This window comes from Globicephala melas, chromosome 1 (assembly GCF_963455315.2).
Source record: "Globicephala melas chromosome 1, mGloMel1.2, whole genome shotgun sequence".
Classification (NCBI taxonomy): domain Eukaryota; kingdom Metazoa; phylum Chordata; class Mammalia; order Artiodactyla; family Delphinidae; genus Globicephala; species Globicephala melas.
Window position 1 is genome coordinate 106,145,856 of NC_083314.1, and position 26,239 is coordinate 106,172,094.

The 26,239-nt window shown below is 37.5% G+C and overlaps 1 protein-coding gene across 1 annotated transcript in view; it reads right to left on the reverse strand.

The window, feature by feature from the left end:
• The window catches only part of CCDC18 (coiled-coil domain containing 18), a 140,697-nt gene that overhangs the window by 13,714 nt on the left and 100,744 nt on the right, over positions 1–26,239 (reverse strand). The window contains exons 29-30 of the mRNA XM_030868681.3: positions 16,143–16,610; positions 855–909 (exon numbers count right to left, since the gene is read on the reverse strand). Coding sequence (XP_030724541.3) covers positions 895–909; positions 16,143–16,610 — 483 coding nt within the window. The 3' untranslated portion in view covers positions 855–894. The remainder of the gene's footprint in view (positions 1–854; positions 910–16,142; positions 16,611–26,239) is intronic.

Here is a 26,239-nt window from a genome sequence, read left to right on the forward strand (position 1 = left end):
GAGGATTGACTCCAATTCTGAAAGAAGTCCTACTGTGGGTAAAATGCTGTCAAACAGCACTGCATGCTACAGGGAATTGTTTGTTAAAGGAAGGGTCCATCTGTGCGGCAATCTTCATTGTTGTCTTATGTTAATAAATTGCCACAGACACCCCAGCCTCAGCCACCACCAAGACAGGAAAGATCCTCCACCAGAAAAAAGAATATGAATGCTGAAGGCTCAGATAATGCTTAGTATTTGTTAGCAATAAAGCATTTTAAAATTAAGGCATGTACATTGATTTTTTTTAGACATAATGCTACACAGACTAACATACATAGTTATATAAACATAACTTTGATTATGCTTGATTTGTTTACTGTGTATTTGCTTTATTGCAGTGGTCTGGAACTGCACTAGCAATAAAGCATTTTAAAATTAAGGCATGTACAAGACTGTCATGTGGATTAAATGAGTTATCAAATATAAAATGCCTAAAATAGTGCTTGATAAATGGTAAACATTCAACAAAAGCTAGCCATTATTAGTACAATTATGAACCAGTGGCAGAATGAGCTCTAAATTCATATTACTTGTTTTAAAAATAAAGTATCACTAGAAAAATAAGCAAATAATATGGTAGTCTGAATGTACTTATTATGCATTTTAACGATTTCTACATAAAAAATAAAGAAAAGGAAAGTAGCAAGTTTAAACCAAAACAATAAATAAAGTGAATTAATTTTCACAAAAAGTATAAGTAAGCTTTAGAAGAAAGAACTTTCTTTAAAAACCTTAAAATTTATTCAAAAGCAATAAAATAACAGTTTCTATGAAGTATGAACTGTATATAATAAGTAAACACAGCACAGTACCCAAAATTCCATTTTTCATCACATCAACGTCTTCTTTTAATTACAAATTTTCTCCCTGGAATAATGCAAATTAATAGATTATTATTTGAAATACTGATTTAGCATTAAAAGTCCACTATAATAATGAGGGGCATAATTTAAAGCAAGAGTGGAAAATATTTAGTCAGTTGAAAAACATGAATCAGAATGTCAGTAATGGACCACATCGATAGAAAAAGCAAATAAATCTGGTTGGGGGATTAGGAGGGAGTGCAAAATTAAATTAAATTGATTTTAAAAGCAAAAACAGGTGACAATAAAAATAAGATATTTAGACATTGGTGTCACTTTATGGTTCAACTGAAGGCACAGTAAGATAGATGAAGGGCTACATGAAAAAAGTCAATGAAAAAGAGAGAAGAGAGAAAAAAACAGAGCAGGAAAGGAAAAAGACAAGAGAGAAATGTTGCACAAAGAAGTAGCACAACATACAAAAGTAGAAAAATAGAGGGAAAAGTCTCAGGAGATTCTAATACTATAGGTCAAATATTCTTGTCGTATTTTGGTCTTTGCTTGGGCCAGGAATTTGAAAATATTATCATGTCTCTAGGTACTTACCTGTACTCCTACTTCATCTTGGTTTTTTTTTCCACTTTTAATTGTTACCCAATCACTGATTTTATCAATTCTCATTTTTCATCTTATTGCACAGTATACAGGACCATATTTTGTAAACTACTTTTCTTTTTGAAAGTAAGAGGGATAAATAATACTCCTTTCAACTTCCTAATAAACTGTGAATTAGCTAATTAATTCACAACACTTCTACTGCTCTAATCTAAAACAGGAGTTCTTAACTTGAAGTCTGTGAACTCTTTGAAATTGTGTTCAAAATTGTGTGCATGTGTAACTTTTTGTGAGTTTTGAAGCTTTTGTCAGAGTTTGAAAGCAAAATACTACTGTGGTAGAGGCTTTACTGTGAATGGAATTGCCAACATAGTTAACCATTAAGAAAATCAGTATCGGGGCTGATCTTCTTGTTCCAAGAAAGGAAGCTAACACTTATTTAACATTTCTCACATACCAATTTCTATGTTCTTTCTGCTGCACCAGTGGACTTTAAGATTGCACTCTTTGGAGCAGGGCTAATGTACATCCTAAGCACAGTCCAATAGTGATGCCCCCAGCCCTTCCATTGCTTAAAATAAAGAGCTTTATTTTACACCTTTACACATATTAACTGATGAGTTAAATGCTATCAGGACTTAGCCTGCTGGTTTTTACTCTCTACAGAAGTGAAACTCACACCATGAATTAGAAACAAATGTAAATATCTGACAACACCTTCAAACCAAACTTTAAAACTTTAGTCATTCACCATACCAAAGAAAGATTTTTTTAACAGTGTAGATTAAATTGGAATATGGCGGATAAAGACAATAACAAAGAAGTCTACTATAGTCAAGTGTGGCAGTGAAAGGGTTAAGGGCATGATAGCTGGGGCAAAAAACTCTGTGGTGCTCCCCTTCCCTTGGTGCCCTAAGCTTGTACTTATTTTCCTTAAAAGTTAATCCAAGGCTGCTCTGTAGTTTTTGCATGAGCAGCCATGAAAGAGGTGAGCAAGTAATTGGGTAAAGCTCAGAAACAATTCACCCTCAATCAGATAAACTATCTTTGTATCTGATTGACATATTTGTGTTTCTTTATAACATTTCATTTAAACAACACTCCTTAGCATTTTAAAAGAGCTTAAAAAGTCTGCTTTTAAATCGGAGACCAATCCAATGTCTACTTTAGTGATGGGTGAAACAAGCTGAGGACCAGAACTAGCCTGTACATCAAGGTTCTACACCCCAATTTAAAATACTTCATGTCAAATTTTACAAAGTGGTACACAGTTATTAATGCAATGCACATGTAAATGACCATGAAGGTAGTTAAAGAGTAAAACCATAGCAAGTCAAAGTTTCTTTCAATAGTAGCTGTCCTAGCTCTGAATTTTCTTACTTTCCATTAGAAAAAAACAGTGAAATTAGAAAAGAAAAAAATGGAGGTCCTACAGAAAAAAGCATTGAGAAGACATCTTCAGCCACCTTTTCCTCAACATTAGGTATAATCAGTAAGTAATGACCATTAGAGAATTGAAAAAAACCCACAGATGAGCATTTATCAAGCATCAGTCCTAGCACAGGTTCCAAAGGACACCGAATATAGTTCTCAGCAACCAAAAGAGCCAGTCCTTTCTGCCCAAGACAAAATTAAGCCAACACAGAGGCTCATGAGTTATAAGAGTCCCAAGTGAGCCTCAAGTCATGATGAGTATTGACAGTGAAACCGAGCAGGACCCTGTGTGGCTCCTGGGCACAGAAGCCTTTCTGTGTTCCCCGTTTATTGTTTGTAGAAAATAGGCTTCAGCCTCCATGACCTTCCCTGAATTCCAAAGGGCAGGTTCAAACCGTTGCTAATCAGAGAAGGGAGGGGACACAGAGACAGACAAAGGAGGAACAGTCCAAAAACAATAGCGCAGGGAAGGCGGAAGATGGCGGAAGAGTAAGACGCGGAGATCACCTTCCTCCCGACAGATACACCAGAAATACATCTACACGTGGAACAACTCCTACAGAACACCTACTGAAGGCTGGCAGAAGACCTCAGACCTCCCAAAAGGCAAGAAACTCCCCACGTACCTGGGTAGGGCAAAAGAAAAAAACAGAGACAAAAGAATAGGGACGGCACCTGCACCAGTGGGAGGGAGCTGTGAAGGAGGAAAAGTTTCCACACTCTAGGAAGCCCCTTCGCGGGCGGAGACTGCGGGAGGCGGAGGGGGGAGCTTCGAAGCTGCGGAGTGCACAGCAACGGGTGCGGAGGGCAAAGCGGGGAGATTCCCGCACAGAGGATCGGTGCCGACCGGCACTCACCAGCCCGAGAGGCTTGTCTGCTCACCCGCCGGGGCGGGCGGGGCTGAGAGCTGAGGCCGGAGCGCAGGGAGAGGACTGGGGTTGGCGGCTTGAACATAGCCTGAAGGGGTTAGTGCACCACAGCTAGCCGGGAGGGAGTCCGGGGAAAAGCCTGCACCAGCAGAAGAGGCAGGAGACTTTTCCTTCCCTCTTTGTTTCCTGGGGCGTGAGGAGAGGGGTTTAAGAACGCTGCTTAAAGGAACTCCAGAGACGGGCGCGAGCCGCGGCTAAAAGCGCGAACCCCAGAGACGGGCGCGAGCCGCGGCTGAAAGCGCGGAATCCAGAGACGGGCGCGAGCCGCGGCTGAAAGCGCGGAATCCAGAGACGGGCGCGAGCCGCGGCTGAAAGCGCGGAATCCAGAGACGGGCGCGAGCCGTGGCTGAGGGCGCGGACTCCAGAGACGGGCGCAAGCCGCGGCTAAAAGCGCGGACCCCAGAGGCGGGCGGGAGACGTTAAGGCTGCTGCTGCCGCCACCAAGGGGCCTGTGTGCGAGCACAGGTCACTCTCCACACCCCTCTTCCGCGGAGCCTGTGCAGCCCGCCACTGCCGGGTTCCCGGGATCCAGGGACAACTTCCCCGGGAGAGCGCACAGCGCGCCTCAGGCTGGTGCAAAGTCACGCCGGCCTTTGCCACCGCAGGCCCGCCCCGCACTCTGTGCCCCTCCGTCCCCGCCGGCCTGAGTGCGCCAGAGCCCCCAATCAGCGGCTCTTTTAACCCCATCCTGTCTGAGCAAAAAACAGACGCCCTCCAGCGATCTACACGCAGTGGCAGGGCCAAATCCAAAGCTTAGCCCTGGGAGCTCTGAGAACAAAGAAGAGAAAGGGAAATCCCTCCCAGCAGCCTCAGAAACAGCGGATTAAAGCTCCACAATCAACTTGATGTACCCTGCATCTGTGGAATACCTGAATAGACAACCAATCGTCCCAAATTAAGGAAGTGGACTTTAGGAGCAAGATCTATGATTTTTTTTCCCCTTTCCTCTTTTTGTGAATGTGTATGTGTATGCTTCTGTGTGAGATCTTGTCTGTATAGTCTTGCTTCCACCATTTGTCCTAGGGTTCTATCCGTCCATGTTTTTTTTTTTAATTTTTTTTCTTAATAATTAATTTTAATAACCTTATTATACTTTACCTTCGTTCTTTCTTTCTTTCTTTCCGTCCTTCCTTCCCTCCTTTAGACAACGAATCATCCCAAATTGAGGAGGTGGTATCTGACAGCAAGATTTAGGATTTTTCCCCATTTACCTCTTTTAGTGAGGGTGTATGTGTATGCTTCTGTGTAAGATTTTGTCTGTATAGCTTTGCTTCCAACATTTGTCCTAGGTTCTTTCCGTCCCTTTTTTTTTTTTTTTCTTCTAAATAAGAAGTTTGTAATTCAATACTTTATTATACTGTATTTTATTTTTACTGTATCTTCTTTCTTTCTGTCTTTTTTCCTTCTTTCCCTCCTTCCTTCCTTCCTCCCTCCCTCCCTCCCTCCTTTCTTTCCTTCTTGCCTTCTTTCCTTCTTTGCTTCTTTCTTTCTTTCTTCCTTCCTTCCTACCCTCCTTTCCTTCTTTCTTTCCTCATACTTCTACTAATTCCCTCTACTTTTTCTCCCTTTTATCCTGAGCCTGTGGATGAAAAGCTTTTGGTGCTCCAGCCAGGAGGCAGGGCTCTGCCTCTGAGGTAGGACAGCCAACTGCAGGACACTGATCAACAAGAGACCTCCCAGCACCACATAATATCAAACGGCGAAAATCTCCCAGAGACCTCCATCTTAACACCAGCACCCAGCTTCACTCAACGACCAGCAAGCCACAGTGCTGGAAAACCTATGCCAAACAACTAGCAAAACAGGAACACAACCCCACCCATTAGCAGAGAGGCTGCCTAAAATCATAATAAGGCCACAGACACCCCCAAACACACCACCAGACGTGAACCTGCCCACTAGAGAGACAAGATCCAGCCTCATCCACCACAACACAGGCACTAGCCCCCTCCACCAGGAAGCCTACACAACCCACTGAACCAACCTTAGCCACTAGAGACAGACATCAAAAACAGGAGGAACCACAAACCTGCAGCCTGCAAAAAGGAGACCCCAAACACAGTAAGATAAGCAAAATGAGAAGACAGAAAAACACACAGCAGATAAAGGAGCAAGATAAAAATGCACCAGACCTAACAAATGAAGAGGAAATAGGCAGTCTACCTGAAAGAGAATTCAGAATAATGATAGTAAGGTTGATCCGAAATCTTGGAGATAGAATGGACAATAGATTGGACAAAATGCAAGAATCAGTTAACAAGGACCTAGAAGAACTAAAGATGAAACAAGCAACGATGAACAACACAATAAATGAAATTAAAAGTACTCTAGATGGGATCAATAGCAGAATAACTGAGGCAGAAGAACGGATAAGTGACCTGGAAGATAAAATAGTGGAAATAACTACTGCAGAGCAGAATAAAGAAAAAAGAATGAAAAGAACTGAGGACAGTCTCAGAGACCTCTGGGACAACATTAAACGCACCAACATTCGAATTATAGGGGTTCCAGAAGAAGAAGAGAAAAAGAAAGGGACTGAGAAGATATTTGAAGAGATTATAGTTGAAAACTTCCCTAATATGGGAAAGGAAATAGTTAATCAAGTCCAGGAAGCACAGAGAGTCCCATACAGGATAAATACAAGGAGAAATACGCCAAGACACATATTAATCAAACTGTCAAAAATTAAATACAAAGAAAGCATATTAAAAGCAGCAAGGGAAAAACAACAAATAACACATAAGGGAATCCCCATAAGGTTAACAGCTGATCTCTCAGCAGAAACCCTACAAGCCAGAAGGGAGTGGCAGGACATACTGAAAGTGATGAAGGAGAAAAACATGCAGCCAAGACTACTCTACCCAGCAAGGATCTCATTCAGATTTGATGGAGAAATTAAAACCTTTACAGACAAGCAAAAGCTGAGAGAGTTCAGCACCACCAAACCAGCTTTACAACAAATGCTAAAGGATCTTCTCTAGGCAAGAAACACAAGAGAAGGAAAAGACCTATAATAACGAACCCAAAACAATTTAGAAAATGAGAATAGGAACATACATATCGATAATTACCTTAAATGTAAATGGACTAAATGCTCCCACCAAAAGACACAGATTAGCTGAATGGATACAAAAACAAAACCCTTATATATGCTGTCTACAAGAGACCCACTTCAGACCTAGAGACACATACAGACTGAAAGTAAGGGGATGGAAAAAGATATTCCATGCAAATGGAAGCCAAAAGAAAGCTGGAGTAGCAATTCTCATATCAGACAAAATAGACTTTAAAATAAGGACTATTAAAAGAGACAAAGAAGGACACTACATAATGATCAAGGGATCGATCCAAGAAGAAGATATAACAATTGTAAATATTTATGCACCCAACATAGGAGCACCTCAATACATAAGGCAAATACTAACAGCCATAAAAGGGGAAATCGACAGTAACACATTCATAGTAGGGGACTTAAACACCCCACTTTCACCCATGGACAGATCATCTAAAATGAAAATAAATAAGGAAACACAAGCTTTAAATGATACATTAAACAAGATGGACTTAATTGATATTTATAGGACACTCCATCCAAAAACAACAGAATACACATTTTTCTCAAGTGCTCATGGAACATTCTCCAGGATAGATCATATCTTAGGTCACAAATCAAGCCTTGGTAAATTTAAGAAAATTGAAATTGTATCAAGTATCTTTTCTGACCACAACGCCATGAGACTAGATATCAATTACAGGAAAAGATCTGTAAAAAATACAAACACATGGAGGCTAAACAATACACTACTTAATAATGAAGAGATCACTGAAGAAATCAAAGAGGAAATCAAAAAATACCTAGAAACAAATGACAATGGAGACACAACGACCCAAAACCTGTGGGATGCAGCAAAAGCAGTTCTAAGGGGGAAGTTTATAGCAATACAAGCCCACCTTAAGAAGCAGGAAACATCTCGAATAAACAACCTAACCTTGCACCTCAAGCAATTAGAGAAAGAAGAACAAAAAAACCCCAAAGCTAGCAGAAGGAAAGAAATCATAAAAATCAGATCAGAAATAAATGAAAAAGAAATGAAGGAAACAATAGCAAAGATCAATAAAACTAAAAGCTGGTTCTTTGAGAAGATAAACAAAATAGATAAACCACTAGCCAGACTCATCAAGAAAAAAAGGGAGAAGACTCAAATCAATAGAATTAGAAATGAAAAAGGAGAGGTAACAACTGACACTGCAGAGATAAAAGAGATCATGAGAGATTACTACAAGCAACTCTATGCCAATAAAATGGACAATCTGGAAGAAATGGACAAATTCTTAGAAATGCACAACCTGCCAAGACTGAATCAGGAAGAAATAGAAAATATGAACAGACCAATCACAAGCACTGAAATTGAAACTGTGATTAAAAATCTTCCAACAAAGAAAAGCCCAGGACCAGATGGCTTCACAGGCGAATTCTATCAAACATTTAGAGAAGAGCTAACACCTATCCTTCTCAAACTCTTCCAAAATATAGCAGAGGGAGGACCACTCCCTAACTCCTTCTACGAGGCCACCATCACCTTGATACCAAAACCAGACAAGGATGTCACAAAGAAAGAAAACTACAGGCCAATATCACTGATGAACATAGATGCAAAAATCCTCAACAAAATACTAGCAAACAGAATCCAACAGCACATTAAAAGGATCATACACCATGATCAAGTGGGGTTCATTCCAGGAATGCAAGGATTCTTCAATATACGCAAATCTATCAATGTGATACACCATATTAACAAATTGAAGGAGAAAAACCATATGATCATCTCAATAGATGCAGAGAAAGCTTTTGACAAAATTCAACACCCATTTATGATAAAAACCCTGCAGAAAGTAGGCATAGAGGGAACTTTCCTCAACATAATAAAGGCCATATATGACAAGCCCACAGCAAACATCATCCTCAATGGTGAAAAACTGAAAGCATTTCCACTAAGATCAGGAACAAGACAAGGTTGCCCACTCTCACCACTATTATTCAACATTGTTTTGGAAGTTTTAGCCACAGCAATCAGAGAAGAAAAGGAAATAAAAGGAATCCAAATTGGAAAAGAAGAAGTAAAGCTGTCACTGTTTGCAGATGACATGATCCTATACATAGAGAACCCTAAAGATGCTACCAGAAAACTACTAGAGCTAATCAATGAATTTGGTAAAGTGGCAGGATACAAAATTAATGCACAGAAATCTCTGGCATTCCTATATACTAATGATGAAAAATCTGAAAGTGAAATCAAGAAAACACTCCCATTTACCATTGCAACAAAAAGAATAAAATATCTAGGAATAAACCTACCTAAGGAGACAAAAGACCTGTATGCAGAAAATTATAAGACACTGATGAAAGAAATTAAAGATGATATAAATAGATGGAGAGATATACCATGTTCTTGGATTGGAAGAATCAACATCGTGAAAATGACTCTACTACCCAAAGCAATCTATAGATTCAATGCAATCCCTATCAAACTACCACTGGCATTTTTCACAGAACTAGAACAAAAACTTTCACAATTTGTATGGAAACACAAAAGACCCCGAATAGCCAAAGCAATCTTGAGAACGAAAGAAGGAACTGGAGGAATCAGGCTCCCTGACTTCAGACTATACTACAAAGCTACAGTCATCAAGACGGTATGGTACTGGCACAAAAACAGAAAGATAGATCAATGGAACAGGATAGAAAGCCCAGAGATAAACCCATGCACATATGGACACCTTATCTTTGATAAAGGTGGCAGTAATGTACAATGGAGAAAGGACACCCTCTTCAATAAGTGGTGCTGGGAAAACTGGACAGGTACATGTAAAAGTATGAGATTAGATCACTCCCTAACACCATACACAAAAATAAGCTCAAAATGGATTAAAGACCTAAATGTAAGGCCAGAAACTATCAAACTCTTAGAGGAAAACATAGGCAGAACACTCTATGACATAAATCAAAGCAAGATCCTTTCTGACCCACCTCCTAGAGTAATGGAAATAAAAACAAAAATAAACAAATGGGACCTAATGAAACTTAAAAGCTTTTGCACAGCAAAGGAAACCGTAAACAAGACCAAAAGACAACCCTCAGAATGGGAGAAAATATTTGCAAATGAAGCAACCGACAAAGGATTAATCTCCAAAATTTACAAGCAGCTTATGCAGCTCAATAACAAGAAAACAAACAACCCAATCCAAAAATGGGCAGAAGATCTAAATAGACATTTCTCCAAAGAAGATATACAGACTGCCAACAAACACATGAAAGAATGCTCAACATCATTAATCATTAGAGAAATGCAAATCAAAACTACAATGAGATATCATCTCACACCAGTCAGAATGGCCATCATCAAAAAATCTAGAAACAATAAATGCTGGAGAGGGTGTGGAGAAAAGGGAACACTCTTGCACTGCTGGTGGGAATGTGAATTGGTTCAGCCACTATGGAGAACAGTATGGAGGTTCCTTAAAAAACTACAAATAGAACTACCATATGACCCAGCGGTCCCACTACTGGGCATATACCCTGAGAGAACCAAAATTCAAAAAGAGTCATGTACCAAAATGTTCATTGCAGCTCTATTTACAATAGCCCGGAGATGGAAACAACCTAAGTGCCCGTCATCGGATGAATGGATAAAGAAGATGTGGCACATATATACAATGGAATATTACTCAGCCATAAAAAGAAACGAAATTGAGCTATTTGTAATGAGGTGGATAGACCTAGAGTCTGTCATACAGAGTGAAGTAAGTCAGAAAGAAAAGGACAAATACCGTATGCTAACACATATATATGGAATTTAAGAAAAAAATGTCATGAAGAACCTAGGGGTAAAGCAGGAATAAAGACACAGACCTCTTAGAGAACGGACTTGAGGTTATGGGGAAGGGGAAGGGTGAGCTGTGACAGGGCGAGAGAGAGTCATGGGCATATACACACTAACAAACGCAGTAAGGTAGATAGCTAGTGGGAAGCAGCCGCATGGCACAGGGATATTGGCTCGGTGCTTTGTGACAGCCTGGAGGGGTGGGATGGGGAGGGTGGGAGGGAGGGAGACGCAACAGGGAAGACATATGGGAACATATGTTTATGTATGACTGATTCACTTTGTTATAAAGCAGAAACTAACACACCATTGTAAAGCAATTATACCCCAATAAAGATGTTAAAAAAAAAAAAAAAAAAAAAACAATAGCGCAGCCTTGGGGCAGGGTCCTGGTTCTGCCTCAAGGGATACACATAACAATATCTTTGAGCTCTTCTGCAGAACTAAAACTCCCAACAAATGGAAGATGTTAACTACTTGAAGCATTCTTCATTCCAGAGAGAAAGTCACAGTTTGATAACCTCAAGAACCACAGAAGCTCATCAGGAAACCACCTGAGGACAGATTAAAGGAATACAGGCCCTGCACATACCCTGATCCTTATCAGCAACCCTGCCCTTGAACCATTGCTATAAAATTCCTCACCAAACTCCCTGGGTTTTGAGGCTACGAGCCTGCTGTATCCCCCTTTGCCTGGCAAAGCAATAAAGCTCTCCTTTTCTACTTCACCCAAAACTCTGTCTCTGAAATTCAGTTCGGCACCAGTGCACAGAGGCCAAGTTTTTGGCATTAACAGTGGTTAATGCATTTAAAACTCAGCAGAGTATCACTAGTGTTAAAAAACAAAATACAACCAAGTATATTTGAAGATCTAATTGGCTTTATGAATAATGCATGAATCAGATAGCATTTCATCTAGTAAACAGGAGAGGTGCTCAGAGTGTTAGGGGAAACACTGACTGAAACCGATGCCCTAGCCAGGCACCATAGTAACCACTTGCATGAATTACCTTAAACAGGAGGTCCTGGGAAGGAATGCAGAATTAACAAGCTACCACCAACCGGAGTAATTCAGGGAAGGTCAAAAGGAGAGAGGAGACACCAGTCCATATGTCCTAGCACCCTCCCAGAATTCTCGCTGGAATCCATCTTGGCTGAGTGATGTGTGCGCCACCAGGAAGGACCCTGAGTCAAAATGATTGGCCAGAGACAACCTGGAAACTAATCCCATCACCGTCAAACCCGAGACTGAAAGCCAGTGGCAGAGCAGTCCTCCTGGGTTCCCTTACCCTCCTGCTCTCCACCCAGGTGCCCCTTCCCAATAGTCTCTTGCTTTGTCAGCACATGTGTCTCCTCGGACAATTCATTTCTGAGTGTTAGAGAAGAGTCCACTCTCAGGCCCTGGAAGGGGTCCCCCTTCCTGCAACAAAAGGAGCTGTACAATATGGAAGGCTTTAATAGGCAGAATCTGGGCAGGATAAGACAGTTATTAGCAAAAGAAAAGAAAGGATTGTTTCAGTCAAGGTCACCTTTCTTTGGGGGAAGGGTGGCAGGGGTCTTATCAGGCAGATTACCCCGCTAATGCTGATCAGAAAATTCCAATGATTGACTTAAAATTCCACTCCTAGGAGAGGCTGCAATTAGGTCTTGGTTTGCTGTCCTAGGGGCAAGTGACTCCACTTTGTGCTCCACCTTTTTGTTTTTTTAACACTAGCAATAAATAAAACTATATGTGTACAGAATTTAACTTTGGCTAGATTTTCTTAAGAACTGACTAAAGTATTTTGCACTGAGTTTCCATGATAATAGAATAGGTAAATTGATTTGAAATATTCAAATCCATCCATCTTTCCCAATGAGCTTTAGAGTGAGAAATATTCTATCAGCTGTGTAGTAATTTTAAGTCCCACAACCTTAATCTCTAATTGACTAAGTAGTTGCAAGACCAAACTATATAATTAGACAGTACTGAAGAAAAGATAAGTACAATTATGTAAATAGTATTATCAATAGTGGTTAAGAACAGAGACTCAGCTTCCTCATCTATATAGTGAGAATAATAATAATAGCCACTAAAATAGAAGATTTGGTATTATTAGGATAATAATAGTACCTATCACAAGGTTGTTAGTAAAGATTAAATGAGTTAATCTATGTAAAGCATTTAGAATAGTAAATCTATCACAAACTTATCCTGTATAAATTCTATTTTACCAGAAATAAGACTCTTGTATATCCATGACTGTAAGGGCCATTGGAATATAGCAGAGGTTCTTAAAGGGAGCAGTACTCTCCCCTAGGGAACATTCTGGAAATCTGTAAGAGTACTTGTTGGTTGTCACTATGATGGGGAAAAAGGGACATCCTGTTGCTGGCACAGAATAGACAGGGACAAAAGACACCAGATGTCTTATGGTTTGCATGGCAGTTCTACACAACAAAACTGTCTCCTTGGCAATCCTACTAGACTTCCCTAGTCCATTTATATTTTCCCACTCTACAAGATAACTGTTTCATATACCTCCCCTCTTCTTAAACCTCTAATACCCTACCCTGCCTTAGCTGATAACCCTGTTTCTTATTTCACTAAGAAAACAAAGGCAATTAATAATGGAATTCCTCCCCTCCCACCATGTGTTTCTTCCACTCCATGTATTTCTGTACCCTTATATTCTGCCTTCCTTCCCAGTACAGTGGATAAACTGCCCCTTCTTTTATTCAAGGCCAATTCTACTTCTCTTCTGGATCCTGTCCCCTTCAGCCTACCTTAAGGATTTTACTCCTTCCACTCTGTCTTGCATTATCAGTTTCCTCATCTACTGGATCATTCCTACCAACATACAAAATGCTGTTTTATCTCTTATCCTAAAAAACAAAATAAAAAACTCTCCCTTGACATCACATTCCCCTCATTTCTCTGCTCTACTGTATATCAAGAGTTGTTTATTCTTGGTGTTTGCATTTCTTCTCCTCCCATTCTTTGCTGATTCCACTCTAATCAGGCTTTTATCCTCACTATTACTCTGAAGCCATTCTTAAAAATGTCATTAACAGCTTCCACATTACCAAATATGATATCAATTATCAATCCTCACTTTATTTAGCAACATTTGACACAGTTGATCTCACCCTCCTTCTTGAAGCACATTTTTACTTGGCTTATGGAATATTATTATACTCTCCTATTTTTCTCCTATCTCACTGTTTACTTCTCAGTTAGCTTTAATTTAAATTATCAATACTCACATGCTAAAAGTAATTTAGCCTTACTAAATTAGGCTTAGTTTTTGGACTTTTTTCTTTTTTTAACCTCCATTAATTTCCTTGATTTAATCCATCATTATGGCTATAACTACCATCTATATGCTGATGATATCTAAATTTATAATTTGTCTCATAAATGCAACAATTTATCATCTTCATCTGGACATCTAATAGAACTCTCAAATTTATTATATCTAAAATCAAACCCTTGATTCTCTCCATGCCTCCAAATCTGCTCATCTCCTAGTATTCCTCATCTCAGTAAATGCTCAGTTACTCTGGCTAAACTCTTTGGAGTCTTTCATGACTTCTATGTCACTCAAAACCTACATCAAACACTGTTTGCTCTACCTGCAAAATATATCCAGAAATTGAACCATTCTCAACACCTTCACATCTATCCTCCTGCCTATCCAAAATCATATCCTGCCTGGATTTTTACAAGTAGCCTCCTATATGTTCTCTGTTCTTGTCCCTTTATCATCCATTCTTCATAAAGCAATCAGAGTGATCCTTTAAAAACATAAATCAGATCATGTCACTTTCTTAAGCATAACCCTCTGATGTCTTCCCATCACACTTCAAAAGGAGCTACAAGATCACTATGGCACCCCCACCTCCACTACCCCACCCTTGGCATTATCTCTTATCACATCTCCTCCCTCTTATTTACACCAAATCATCCATACACCTCCTAGCAGTTTTTTGAACATACCAGGCATGCTACCACCTCAGGACGATAACACTTGTTTCCATTCCTCCAATGCTCTTCCTTCAGATACTGAAGTAGTTTAATTCCTTACTTCCTATAGGACTCTGATCAAACGTCATCTTCTCATGAGACCTTCCCTGATCACCAGATCTAAAACAGTATACCTGAGTCACATCATATCCTCTTACCAGCTTTTCTTCATGACACTTATTTCCACCTGGCATTAGAGCATATGTTTATTTACTTGTTTATTGATGATCTCCCCACTAAAATGTAAGCTCTGTTTGGACAGGGTCTTGATCATTTTTGTTTTGTTTATTTCTATAATCCCAGTGCCTGGTACATAGTAGATGCTCAATAAATCCTAAATGAATTAAATGGCTAAATAAATGATATACAATAAACACAACTGTAGTTTTAAAGGCTAGATGAAAATTAATTTTATCAGGCTTTATAGAAGTTTGCCTTGTTTATTTTATCATCTTGTTTGCTATACACTTGAAATTTCATAACGTGTAAATTTTGTTTTTACCAATACCATTATTATTTCTAGTCTTCTGCTTATAAATAATAAATTAAGCTTTTTCTTTTTTTTGGCTGTGCCATGTGACTTGCAGAATCTCAGTTCCCCACCAGGGACTGAACCTGAGCCAGGGCAGTGAAAGTCCACAATCCTAACCACTAGGCTATCAGGGAACTCCCCAGATTAAGCTCTTTTTAATGTAAGGAAGGACGTGGAGAAATGAATAGAAGCTCCAACAGTCTTTGTCTTGGATCCATTCTAAAAACACTTTTTAAACTTTTTAGGCCACCAAACCTATTTTGATATGTTTGAAATGAGGCAAATGGGCATTTGAAAAAAGCTAAAATTACCTGGAAGAGATTCTTTATTTCTCTGTGCAAACTATAGATTAACTGCTTATAAACAATGTCGAGTGTCTGTAAGGTATGTGTAGCAGGGACAAAGTTGCCTCTTCAGTATGATATGCTCAGGAATAATGGGAGCAGAAAAATCATGTGAATGAGATATTCTGAGCCACTATGGAAATTCTATGACCAAAACAAAGACTACCTTAATAATCTTTACTAGAATGGTTTCCAGGAAGTCTAGGAACACAACTAATTTTGGAACTCCAAAAAACATTCTCTAATACTCTGGAGTTCAAAATACTTTCCCAGTATGAGGTAGAATTAGTCTTCAGTCAAATATAGGGATTATATTTAATCAAATATATAGGCTACTTTAACAAAAGGTAATTTTCAAAGCTTAATTTTCAACTCTACTTATCTAGGGTAAAAGCATTCTAAACTCACAATGAAGTTTTTCATACTTTCAATATTTGTGTACATCACCTAATGGCATGAGTGCTTCATTTAAACGTATGGGTTTCTTTCTTACAGAAAATAAAATGATACTAATTGGAGACAAATTATTATAACTTCTAATGTATGAAATACATACCTGAGTTGAACCAGCACCTGTTTGCATAGAAGATTTTTTTAATAGTCTCACTTCTTTGTTTATATATTTTAGCATTCCACTAAGTGTACTGAAGTCATTATTCTCAGAACTATCATCTTCTAGGTCATATGGGAGAGGTTTAAATGAGTCTGACTGGGTATAAGTCAGATCCTTCTGGCTTTCTTCTAATGTTGAAGGTTGTTTCAATTGCATTTTTTTTAAGTCCTGCAGTAATTCTTCAGAAAGATCTTCATCACTACGAGTTCTGAAACTAAGGTCACTGGCACTAATAGAGCGACGTAGTTTTCTACACTTGAAGAAAGCTGTGTGAGAATGCTTAGCAAATTTTGAATCTTGAATATCAGGCTCAATTTCTACTGGAGATGTAAATGGGGCTGGTAGAAACTTGATGTCTTCTGCCCTTTCATGTCCAGAAATTTTGGCTTGCAATCTGGTTAATTCTGATTCCTGTAGAAAAATTGGTACATAGTAGGTGCTGATTACATATTTCTTAAATGAATGAATCACTTAGAAAATCAGACTCTTAGAAGTCATCTAAGTTAAACTTCATCCTAGTACAGAAATTCTTTTTATAAGAACTCTTGAGTTTTCCAAGCTCTGTTAAAACCCTTCATTGTGGGAAAATTATCTATATTCACTAGAAATATGTTTAAACTATACTAAAGAATTCCACTGAAAATTACATTTTCCTTATAGAACTTTTTCTTTCTTAGCATTGATGACAATATGAATTTCTATTCAAGACTGAAATCTTACATCTAAAAAATTTTCTGCAAAAGTATAAAAAGGTATACAGTCATTTGTTAATCTAACATACATACATACAAAAAACAATGCCCTGCAGAGTTTTCTAATAGGAAATAAATGTCTATTAGCTACTCTGCTTTATATGTCATCATCACAAGAAATCTTTACTAGAAAATTTTCAAAGAAAAGCCTTTAAATGATTAATAATATTTAATAAATTAATCCTTATTAAATAAACTTTTCATTTCTGTTTTTCCGTGTCCTTCATTTGGGTCCTCTGACCCAACTTTGGGATCCTAAGAATAAGATTGCATACACTGAAAAGCGATAAAGCCAAAAAAAAAAAAAGGGAAGACATTTTAATTTCAAAAGTTAAACATACGTAGTAGTTTCCTGTTGAAATACATTCTCCTTTTCTTACAAGTATCCATAAGATGCATATTTCTAAACCAGTCACTTTTAAACTGATAGTTTCTATTCTTTCTAAAAATACTGTACTTAAAACTAAAACTGTCATAACCACAGTGTACATTGCAAAATGAAAGTTTAACATGCATATTTCAGTCTTTTGATGTCTTTACAGTACTTTATCTAGATAAACTTGATTTATAAGTGGCAGAAGTGCGAATTTTTTTTAGTAAGTCTTGTATTCACATTTTTATAATCATAATTAATGAAGTAATTATAAAGTTGACACATATAAGGTCGTGTGCAGTTTAAGTTTTTTTTTAAACTTCTGTGTGTTATCTAGCCAAACTGAGAAATGTGGTATCTCAGATAAGCAGGATTCCATTTAACTTACAGTTCAACACCTAACTTTTACAAAGAAATGTAGTATATTGAATATATTAAACATAATTCAACTTTTTCTTAAGACTCAGAGAAGTTCACTTCTGTGATCATTATTGTAGTGTGCAATAATACAGTGATGTCTTCAGGGCTTTCAGAAAATGGACTTAGCTTTGCTCTTACTTCCTCAAATATGAGGGTACTTGTTAGGGTACCAAAAGAGGTGAATTGGAAACAGTGCCTCAAACAGTGTTCTTCTCTTCTCCCTCACTTCTGTTTCTGTTCTCTGTCATTTACTGCTGCTGTCAATGAATTGCTTTCCATTATTTATAGTTACTTCTAATTGTTACATTTATGCCAGCTTCTGCTCTTCTATTAGCTTTTCTTCTTTCTTTCTCTCTTATCCTCCTTAACTTCTCTCCAATCTAGACTCTGGAGCCAGCTGTGGTTGCCTTACTTTCTACTGTCAGAAAACAAAGAAATTCTACCTCTGTCTGGTATACTGGCTAATCATAGTACATGTTCTAAGATCTCTGTATGTATGGTTCATTTAAGAATTGCTGCTATTTTGACAATATTTTCACAACTTCCTAAGTATTTGAACTTAAAAACTTCTGAATAATTGATAAGTGCAATACAATTTTATTTATCTCATTGGTAATATCTAACAAGTGAGCAGACATTATTACTGTGACAAGGGATATACAATGCAGAATCTTTAAAATTTTTAGTCAATTTTTTGCAATGAAGTTTTATTATTTTGCGTAAATGTTGTAAATCCCCAGAACACTAACTATATTACTATTTCATAGAGTGTTCAACTGAAACTTAATTTTAGATTCTGTCTATTCATCTTTCCTCTAGTACTATGAATATAAAGTATTTTATAAGAGGAATTTAAGTGCTCAGGTTAATAATTACAAATATTTCTAAGGTATTAATTGACTGAGTTCTTTTGGTTTTCAATAACTTCCATTTTGCTATAAAATCATTTATTGCTTCAAAACTATCAGTGAGGTTGGTCTTTTTTTAAGGTCTTAGCTGACAGTGTTAATCATACTTATTGGCAGTTTGAACTAATATTAAATTTTTTATCTCTATGCATCAATACTGAGATTAATTCAAATTCCAGAGTAAACTGTCATGATCAATAGGGGTGAATAAGTAGCAAGAGGTTATTTGAAAAATGACATATGTACTCAAAAACCAGTAAAAAAATTTTTTAACAGAATCTTGTACTTTCTACTTTATGATTTTTAGAGGAACTTGCCTGATTTCGAAAAATACTCCTATTTTTTCTTTTTTATATATATCTTTATTGGAGTATAATTGCTTTACAATGTTCTGTTAGTTTCTGCTGTACAACAAAGTGAATCAGCTATATGCATACACATATCCCCTCCTTCTTGAACCTTCCTCCCACCCTCCCTATCCCACCACTCTAGGTCGTCACAAAGCATCGAGCTGATCTCCCTGTGCTATGCGGCAGCTTCCCACTAATGCTCCTCCTTTTATTTTTTTATTATTATTATTATTATTTTTTTCTGCGGTACGCAGGCCTCTCACTGTTGTGGCCTCTCCCGTTGCGGAGCATAGGCTCTGGATGCGCAGGCTCAGCGGCCATGGCTCACAGGCCCAGCTGCTCCGCGACATGTGGGATCTTCCCGGACCGGGGCACGAACCCATGTCGCCTGCATCGGCAGGCGGACTCTCAACCACTGTGCCATCAGGGAAGCCCTGCTTCTCCTTTTAAAGTACTTCAAGTATAAAACCCTCTGAAGTAAACATTATGATTAAGTTGGTATTTGCACAAGTTCCAGGCCAAGATGGCGATATAGGCTCCTCTCATATCTCCTCCCACACACAAAACACCAAATCTACAGCTACATAAGGAACAATTCCCTTCAAAAGAAACAAGCTGAGAAAAAAACATCTACACATTGGGTGGATAAGAAAATGCCCACACCAAAACTAGTAGGAAAGCTGAGACTCACTTTTGCCATAAACCCCACGTCAAGCACAGGGCCATACAATGGGAGGGAACACCTGACTTCCAGTTTCTTCCTTAGAAGCAAACGGCTTGGATCCCACATCTAGTGCTCCAACTTTTAAGACTTCCACCTGAGTGATGGGCCCTCAAAACACTTAGCTGTGAAAGCCAACAGGGCTTGAGTCTGACACACAAGATTACAGCAGACAAAGAAGCAGTTCTTAACAGGCTTCCAAGGAGGTACTATGGCTATCCCCTTAGAACTCAGTACAGAAGGAGCAGTACAAGGGAACCCTGTAAGACTATCAGCAGAAATTGCAGGCCAGAAGGTAGTGGCATGATATATTCAAAGTGCTGAAAGAAAAGAACTGCCAACCAAGAACACTCTTCCTGGGACTTCCCTGGTGGTGCAGTGGTTAAGAATCCGCCCTGCCAATGCAGGGGACACAGGTTTGATCCCTGGTCCGGGAAGATCCCACATGCCATGGAGCAACTAAGCCTGTGCACCACAACCACTGAACCAGTGCTCTAGGGCCTACGTGCCACAACTACTGAGCCTGTGCGCTGCAACTACTGAAGTCCGCGCACCTAGAGCCCATCCGCAACAAGAGAAGCCACCACAATGAGAAGCCCCTGCTCGCTGCAGATAGAGAAAGCCCATGTGCAGCAACAAAGGCCCAACGCAGCCAAAATAAATAAATTAATTAATTAATTAAATAAATACTCTTTGAGTTAAAAAAAAAATAATACTCTTCCTGGCAGTTGTCCTTCAGATTTGAAAGAGAGATAAAGCATTTTCCAGAGAAGCAAAAGCTGAAAGAGCTCATCTCCACTAGACTAACCTTACAAGAAATGTTACAGGGACTTCTTCAAGCTGAAATAAAAGGATACTAATTATTAACAGGAAAACATGAAAATTTAAATCTCATTGATAAAGGTAAATATATAGTTAAATTCATAATACTCTAATGTTGTAATGGTGGTAAGTAAATTACTTATAACTACAGTATGAAAGTTCAAAGACAAAAGTATTAAAACTAAAACTACAATGATTTGTTAATGGGTACACTGATAAAAAGAAGTAAATTTTGACATCAAAAACAAAATAAAGGGGGGACAGAGTAAAAATGTAAAGCTTTAGTATACATTCAAAGTTAAGTTCTTATCAACTTAAAATAGACTGTTATACATGTAAGATGTTTTATGTAAGCCTCAAGAAAACTACAAAGCAAAACTTATCATAGATACACAAAGATAAGGGAAACTAAACATTCCACTATAGAAAATCATCAAATTATAAAGGCAGAGAGCAACAGAAGAAGAAAGGAACGAAGGAATTAAAAACAGCCAGAGAACAATGAACAAAATGGCAATAGTAGGTCCATACCTATCAATAATTAAATATAGATGGACTAAATTCTCTAATCAAATGACAAAGTGGTTTAATAAAAAAATAAGACCTAACTGTATACTGCCTAGAAAGACTCACTTCAGTTTTAAGGACACACATAGACTGAAAGTGAAGGGATGTAAAAATATATTCCATGTAAATGGAAACCAAAAGAAAGCTGAGATAACTACACTTATTTAAAAAAAAAAACAGACTTTAGGCCAAAAGTGTAACAAGAGACAAAGAGGGTCATTATATAATGATAAAGGGGTCAATCCAACAAAAGAATATAACATTTGTAAACATTTTGCACCTAAAAAACACAGGAGCACCTAAATATATAAAGCAAGCATTAACAGACAGCAACATATTAATGTAGGGGGCTTTAATATCCCAGTTTCATCAATGGATAGATCATCCAGACAGAAAATCAATACGAAAACATTGGACCTGAACTACAAGTTAGACCAAATGGACTTAACATTTACAGAACATTCCATCCAACACATGACAGGAGTGTACATATTCTTCTCAAGTGCATATGGAACATTCTCCAGGACAGATCATATGTTAGGTCACAAAACAAGTCTTAATAAATTTAAGAAGATTAAAATCATATCAAGCATCTTCCAACTACAGTGGTATAAAAGTAGAAATCAATTATAAGAAGAAAACTGGAAAATTCACCATTACTTGGAGATTAAACAACATGCTACATAACAACCAATGTGTCAAAGAATAAATCAACAGAGAAATTAAAATTATCTTAAGACAAATTAAAATGGAAATATAATACAACAAAGCTTATGGGATGCAGCAAAAGCAGACATAAGAGGGACGTTTATAGCGATAAACGCCTACATTAAGAAACAAGAAAGATACCAAATAAAACAACCTAAATTTCTACCTTAGGAAATAAAAAAGGAAGAACAAACTAAGCCCAAAGTTAGTAGAAGGAAGGAAATGAATATCAGAGTGGAAATAAATTAAACAGTGACTAAAAAGACATAGAAAATATCAATGAAACTAAGAGCTGAGTTTTTAAAAAGATAAACACAATAGACAAACCTTTAGCAAGGCTTAACAAGAAAAAAAGAGAGAGAACTTAAATAAATAAAATCAGAAATGAAAGAGGAAATGTTACAACTTGACACCAAAAAAATACTAAGGATCAAAAGGCACTACTATGAACAATTATACACTAACAAATTGGTCAGCAAAGAAAAAAATAGGTAAAATCCTAGAAACATACAACTCAAGACTGAATCATGAAGAAAATATAAAATGAGATCTCAATAGACCAATTACTAGTAAGGAGATTGAATCAGTAATAATAATAATAAAAAAAAAATCTCCCAACAACAAAAGTCCAGAACCAAATGGCTTTATTGGTGAATTCTAACAAACATTTAAGAATTAATACCAATCCTCCTCAAACTAGTCTAAAGAAAAGAGATGGGAACATTTCCAAACTCATTTTACCAGGCCAGCATTCCCCTGATACCAAAACCAGACAAGGATGCCACAAGAAAAGAAAATTACAGGTCAACATCACTGATGAACATAGACACGAAAATCTTCAAAAAATATTAGCAAACTGAATGGCCAGCATCAAAAAATCTACAAACAATAAATGCTGGAGATGGTGTGGAGAAAAGGGAACCCTCCTACACTGTTGGTGGGAATATAAATTGGTACAGCCACGATGGAGGTTCCTTAAAAAACTAAAAATAGAGCTACCATACAATTCAGCAATCCCACTCCTGAGCATATATCTGGAGGAAACCAAAATTTGAAAGGATGCATCCACCCTGATGTTCATTGCAGCACTATTTACATCAGCCAAGACATGGAAGCAACCTAAATGTCCATCAACAGAGGAATGCATAAAGAAGATGTGGTACATATATACAATGGACTATTACTCAGCCACAAAAAGGAACGAAATAATGCCATCTGCAGTGACATGGATGGACCTAGAGACTGTCATACAGAGTGAAGTAAGTCAGAAAGAGAAAGACAAATATCATATAATATCACTTACATGTGGAATCTAGAAAAATGGTACAGATGAACTTATTTGCAAAGCAGAAACAGAGTCACAGATATAGAAAAAAACTTATGGTTACCAAGGGGGGAAGGCAGGCAGATGGGATGAACTGGAAGATGGGGATTGACATATATACACTACTATAAATAAAATAGATGACAAATGAGAACCTACTGTCTAGCACAGGGAGCTCTACTCAGGGCTCTGTGGTGACCTAGATGGGAAGGGAATCTAAAAAAGAGTGGATGTATGTATATGTATAACTGATTCACTTTGCTGTACAGCAGAAACTAACACAACATTGTAAATCAACTATACTCCAATATCACTTAATAAAAAAAAGTATTTTAAAATAAATAAATATTTTTAAAAAATATTAGCAAACTGAATTCAACAATGCATTAAAAGAATCATATACCATGATCAAGTGGGATTAGGTCCAGGGACATAAGGATGGTTCAACATCTGCAAATCAATGAGATACCACATTAACAAAATGAAGGATAAAAGTCATATGATCATCTCAAAAGATGCAGAAAAAGCACCTGACAAAGTTCAATATCCATTCATGATGAAAATGCACAACACGTGGTTATAGGGGGAATGTACTCCAACATAATAAAGGTCATATATGACAAACCTACAGTTAACATATTACACAACTGTGAAAAACTGAAAGCATTTCCTTTAAAATCAGGAACAAGACAAGGATGCCAACTCTCACCACTTCTATTCAATACAGAATTGGGAGTCCTAGCCAGAGAAATTAGGGGGAAAAAAAAGGAATAGAAGGAATCCAAATTGGAAAGGAAGAAGTAAAACTGTAACTGTTTGTAAATGACATGATATTATATATAGAAAACCCTAAAGATGCCATCAAAAAACTGTTAGAACTAGTAAATGAATTCAGTAAACAGCAGGATACAAAATCAGTATATAAAAATCTGTTGTACATCTATATATTAATAATGAATTATCAGAAAGAGAAATTAGTAAAATAATCTCATTTATAATTTCATCAAAAAGAATAAAACGCCTAGAAATACATTTATCCAAGGAGATGAAAAACCTGTACACTGAAAACTGTAAGACACTGATGAAAGAAACTGAAGAAGATACAAATAAATGGAAAGATATTCTTTGCTCATGAACTGGAATAATTAATATTGTGAAAATGTCCTTACTATCCTAAGTGATCTACAGATTCAATTCAACCCCCATCAAAATTCCAATGGCATTTTTCACAGAAATAGAACAAGGTATCCTAAAATTTGTATGCAACCACAAAAGACCCCAAATAGCCAAAGCAATCTTGAAGAAGAACAAAGCTGGAAGCATCACACTTCCTGATTGCAAACCATGTTACAAAGCTATAGTATAGTACATATTAGCATAGAAATGGACACATAGATCAATGGAACAGAATAGATGGCCCAGAAATAAACCCATGCATGTATAGCCAATTAATTTATGACAAAGGAGCTAAGAATATACAATACAATGGAAAGAACAGTATCTTCAATGAATGGTGCTGGCAAAACTGGAGAGCCAGATGTAAAAAAATGAAACTGGACCCCGATCCTATACTATACACAAAAATCAACTCAAACTGTATTCAAAATTTAAATTTATGACCTGAAACCATAAAACTCTTATAAGAAAAAACACGGGGTAAGCACCTTGATATCAGGCGTGGTGATGATTTTTTGGATTTGACACTAAAAGCAAAGGCAACAAAAGCAAAAATAAAAAAGAGGGACTCTATAAACTAAAAAGCTTCTGCACAGCAATGGAAACCAATAAAATGAAAAGGCAACCTACAGAATGGGAAAAAATATTTGCAAATCATTTACTGATAAGGAGTTAATATCCAAAATACCTGAAGAACTCATACAACTCAAAAGCAAAGAAACAATCTAATTAAAAAATGGGCAGAGGAAATGAATATACATTTTTTTCAAAGAAGATATACAAAGAGCCAATAGGTACATGAAAAGGTACTCAATATCACTAACCATCTGGGAAATGCATATCAAAATCAAATGAGATATCACCTTATACTGTTAGAATGGCTATCATCAAAAAGACATCAAAAAGAGATGAGTGTTGGCAAGGGTGTGGAAAAAAGGGAGCCCCTGTGCACTGTTGGTGGGCATGTAAACTGGTACAGCCATTAAGGAAAACAGCATGAAGCTTCCCCCCAAAATTAAAAATAGAACTATCATTCGATCCAGCAATACCACTTCTGGGTATATATTCAAAGGGAATGAAAACAGGTTATCAGAGATATCTGTACTCCTATGTTCATTGCAGCATTATTCACAATAGCTCAGATAAGGAAAAAACCTAAGTGCCCATCAACGGATGAATGGATAAAGAAGATGTGGTACTACCAAACGTAAAATAGATAGCTAGTGGGAAGCAGCCACATAGCACAGGGAGATCAGCTCGGTGTTTTGTGACCACCTAGAGAGGTGGGATAGGGAGGGTGGGAGGGAGGGAGACACAAGAGGAAAGAGATATGGGGACATATGTATATTTATAACTGATTCACTTTGTTATAAAGCAGAAACTAACACACCATTGTAAAGCAGTTATACTCTAACAAAGATGTTAAAAAAAAAAAGATGTGGTAAATATACATACAATGGAATATACAATATGCCCTTTGGAACAACATGAATGGACCTTGAGGGCATTATGCTAAGTGAAATAAAACAGAGAAAGACAAATACTGCATGATATCACTTATATGTGGAATCTTAAAAAAAAAAAAAGTCAAACTCATAGAAACAGTGAGCAGGAAAGTGGTTGCCAGAGGCTGGGTGGTGGGGGAAATAGGAGAGGTTGCTAACAGGGTACAACCTTTCAGGTATAAGATGACTAAAGTCTGAGGGATCTAATATATAACATGATGACTACAGTTGGTAACACTAGTTGTATAATTGAAATTTGCTGAAAGATTAGAACTTGAATGTTCTCACACACACACAAAAAATTTTTTTTAAGTTCATGGTTGAACGTAAATTATTTCTCCTGTGGTAATATGATACATATCAAATTAATAATGTCCAAATTCAGTGTCTTCTAAATAAAGTGCATTTTATTCA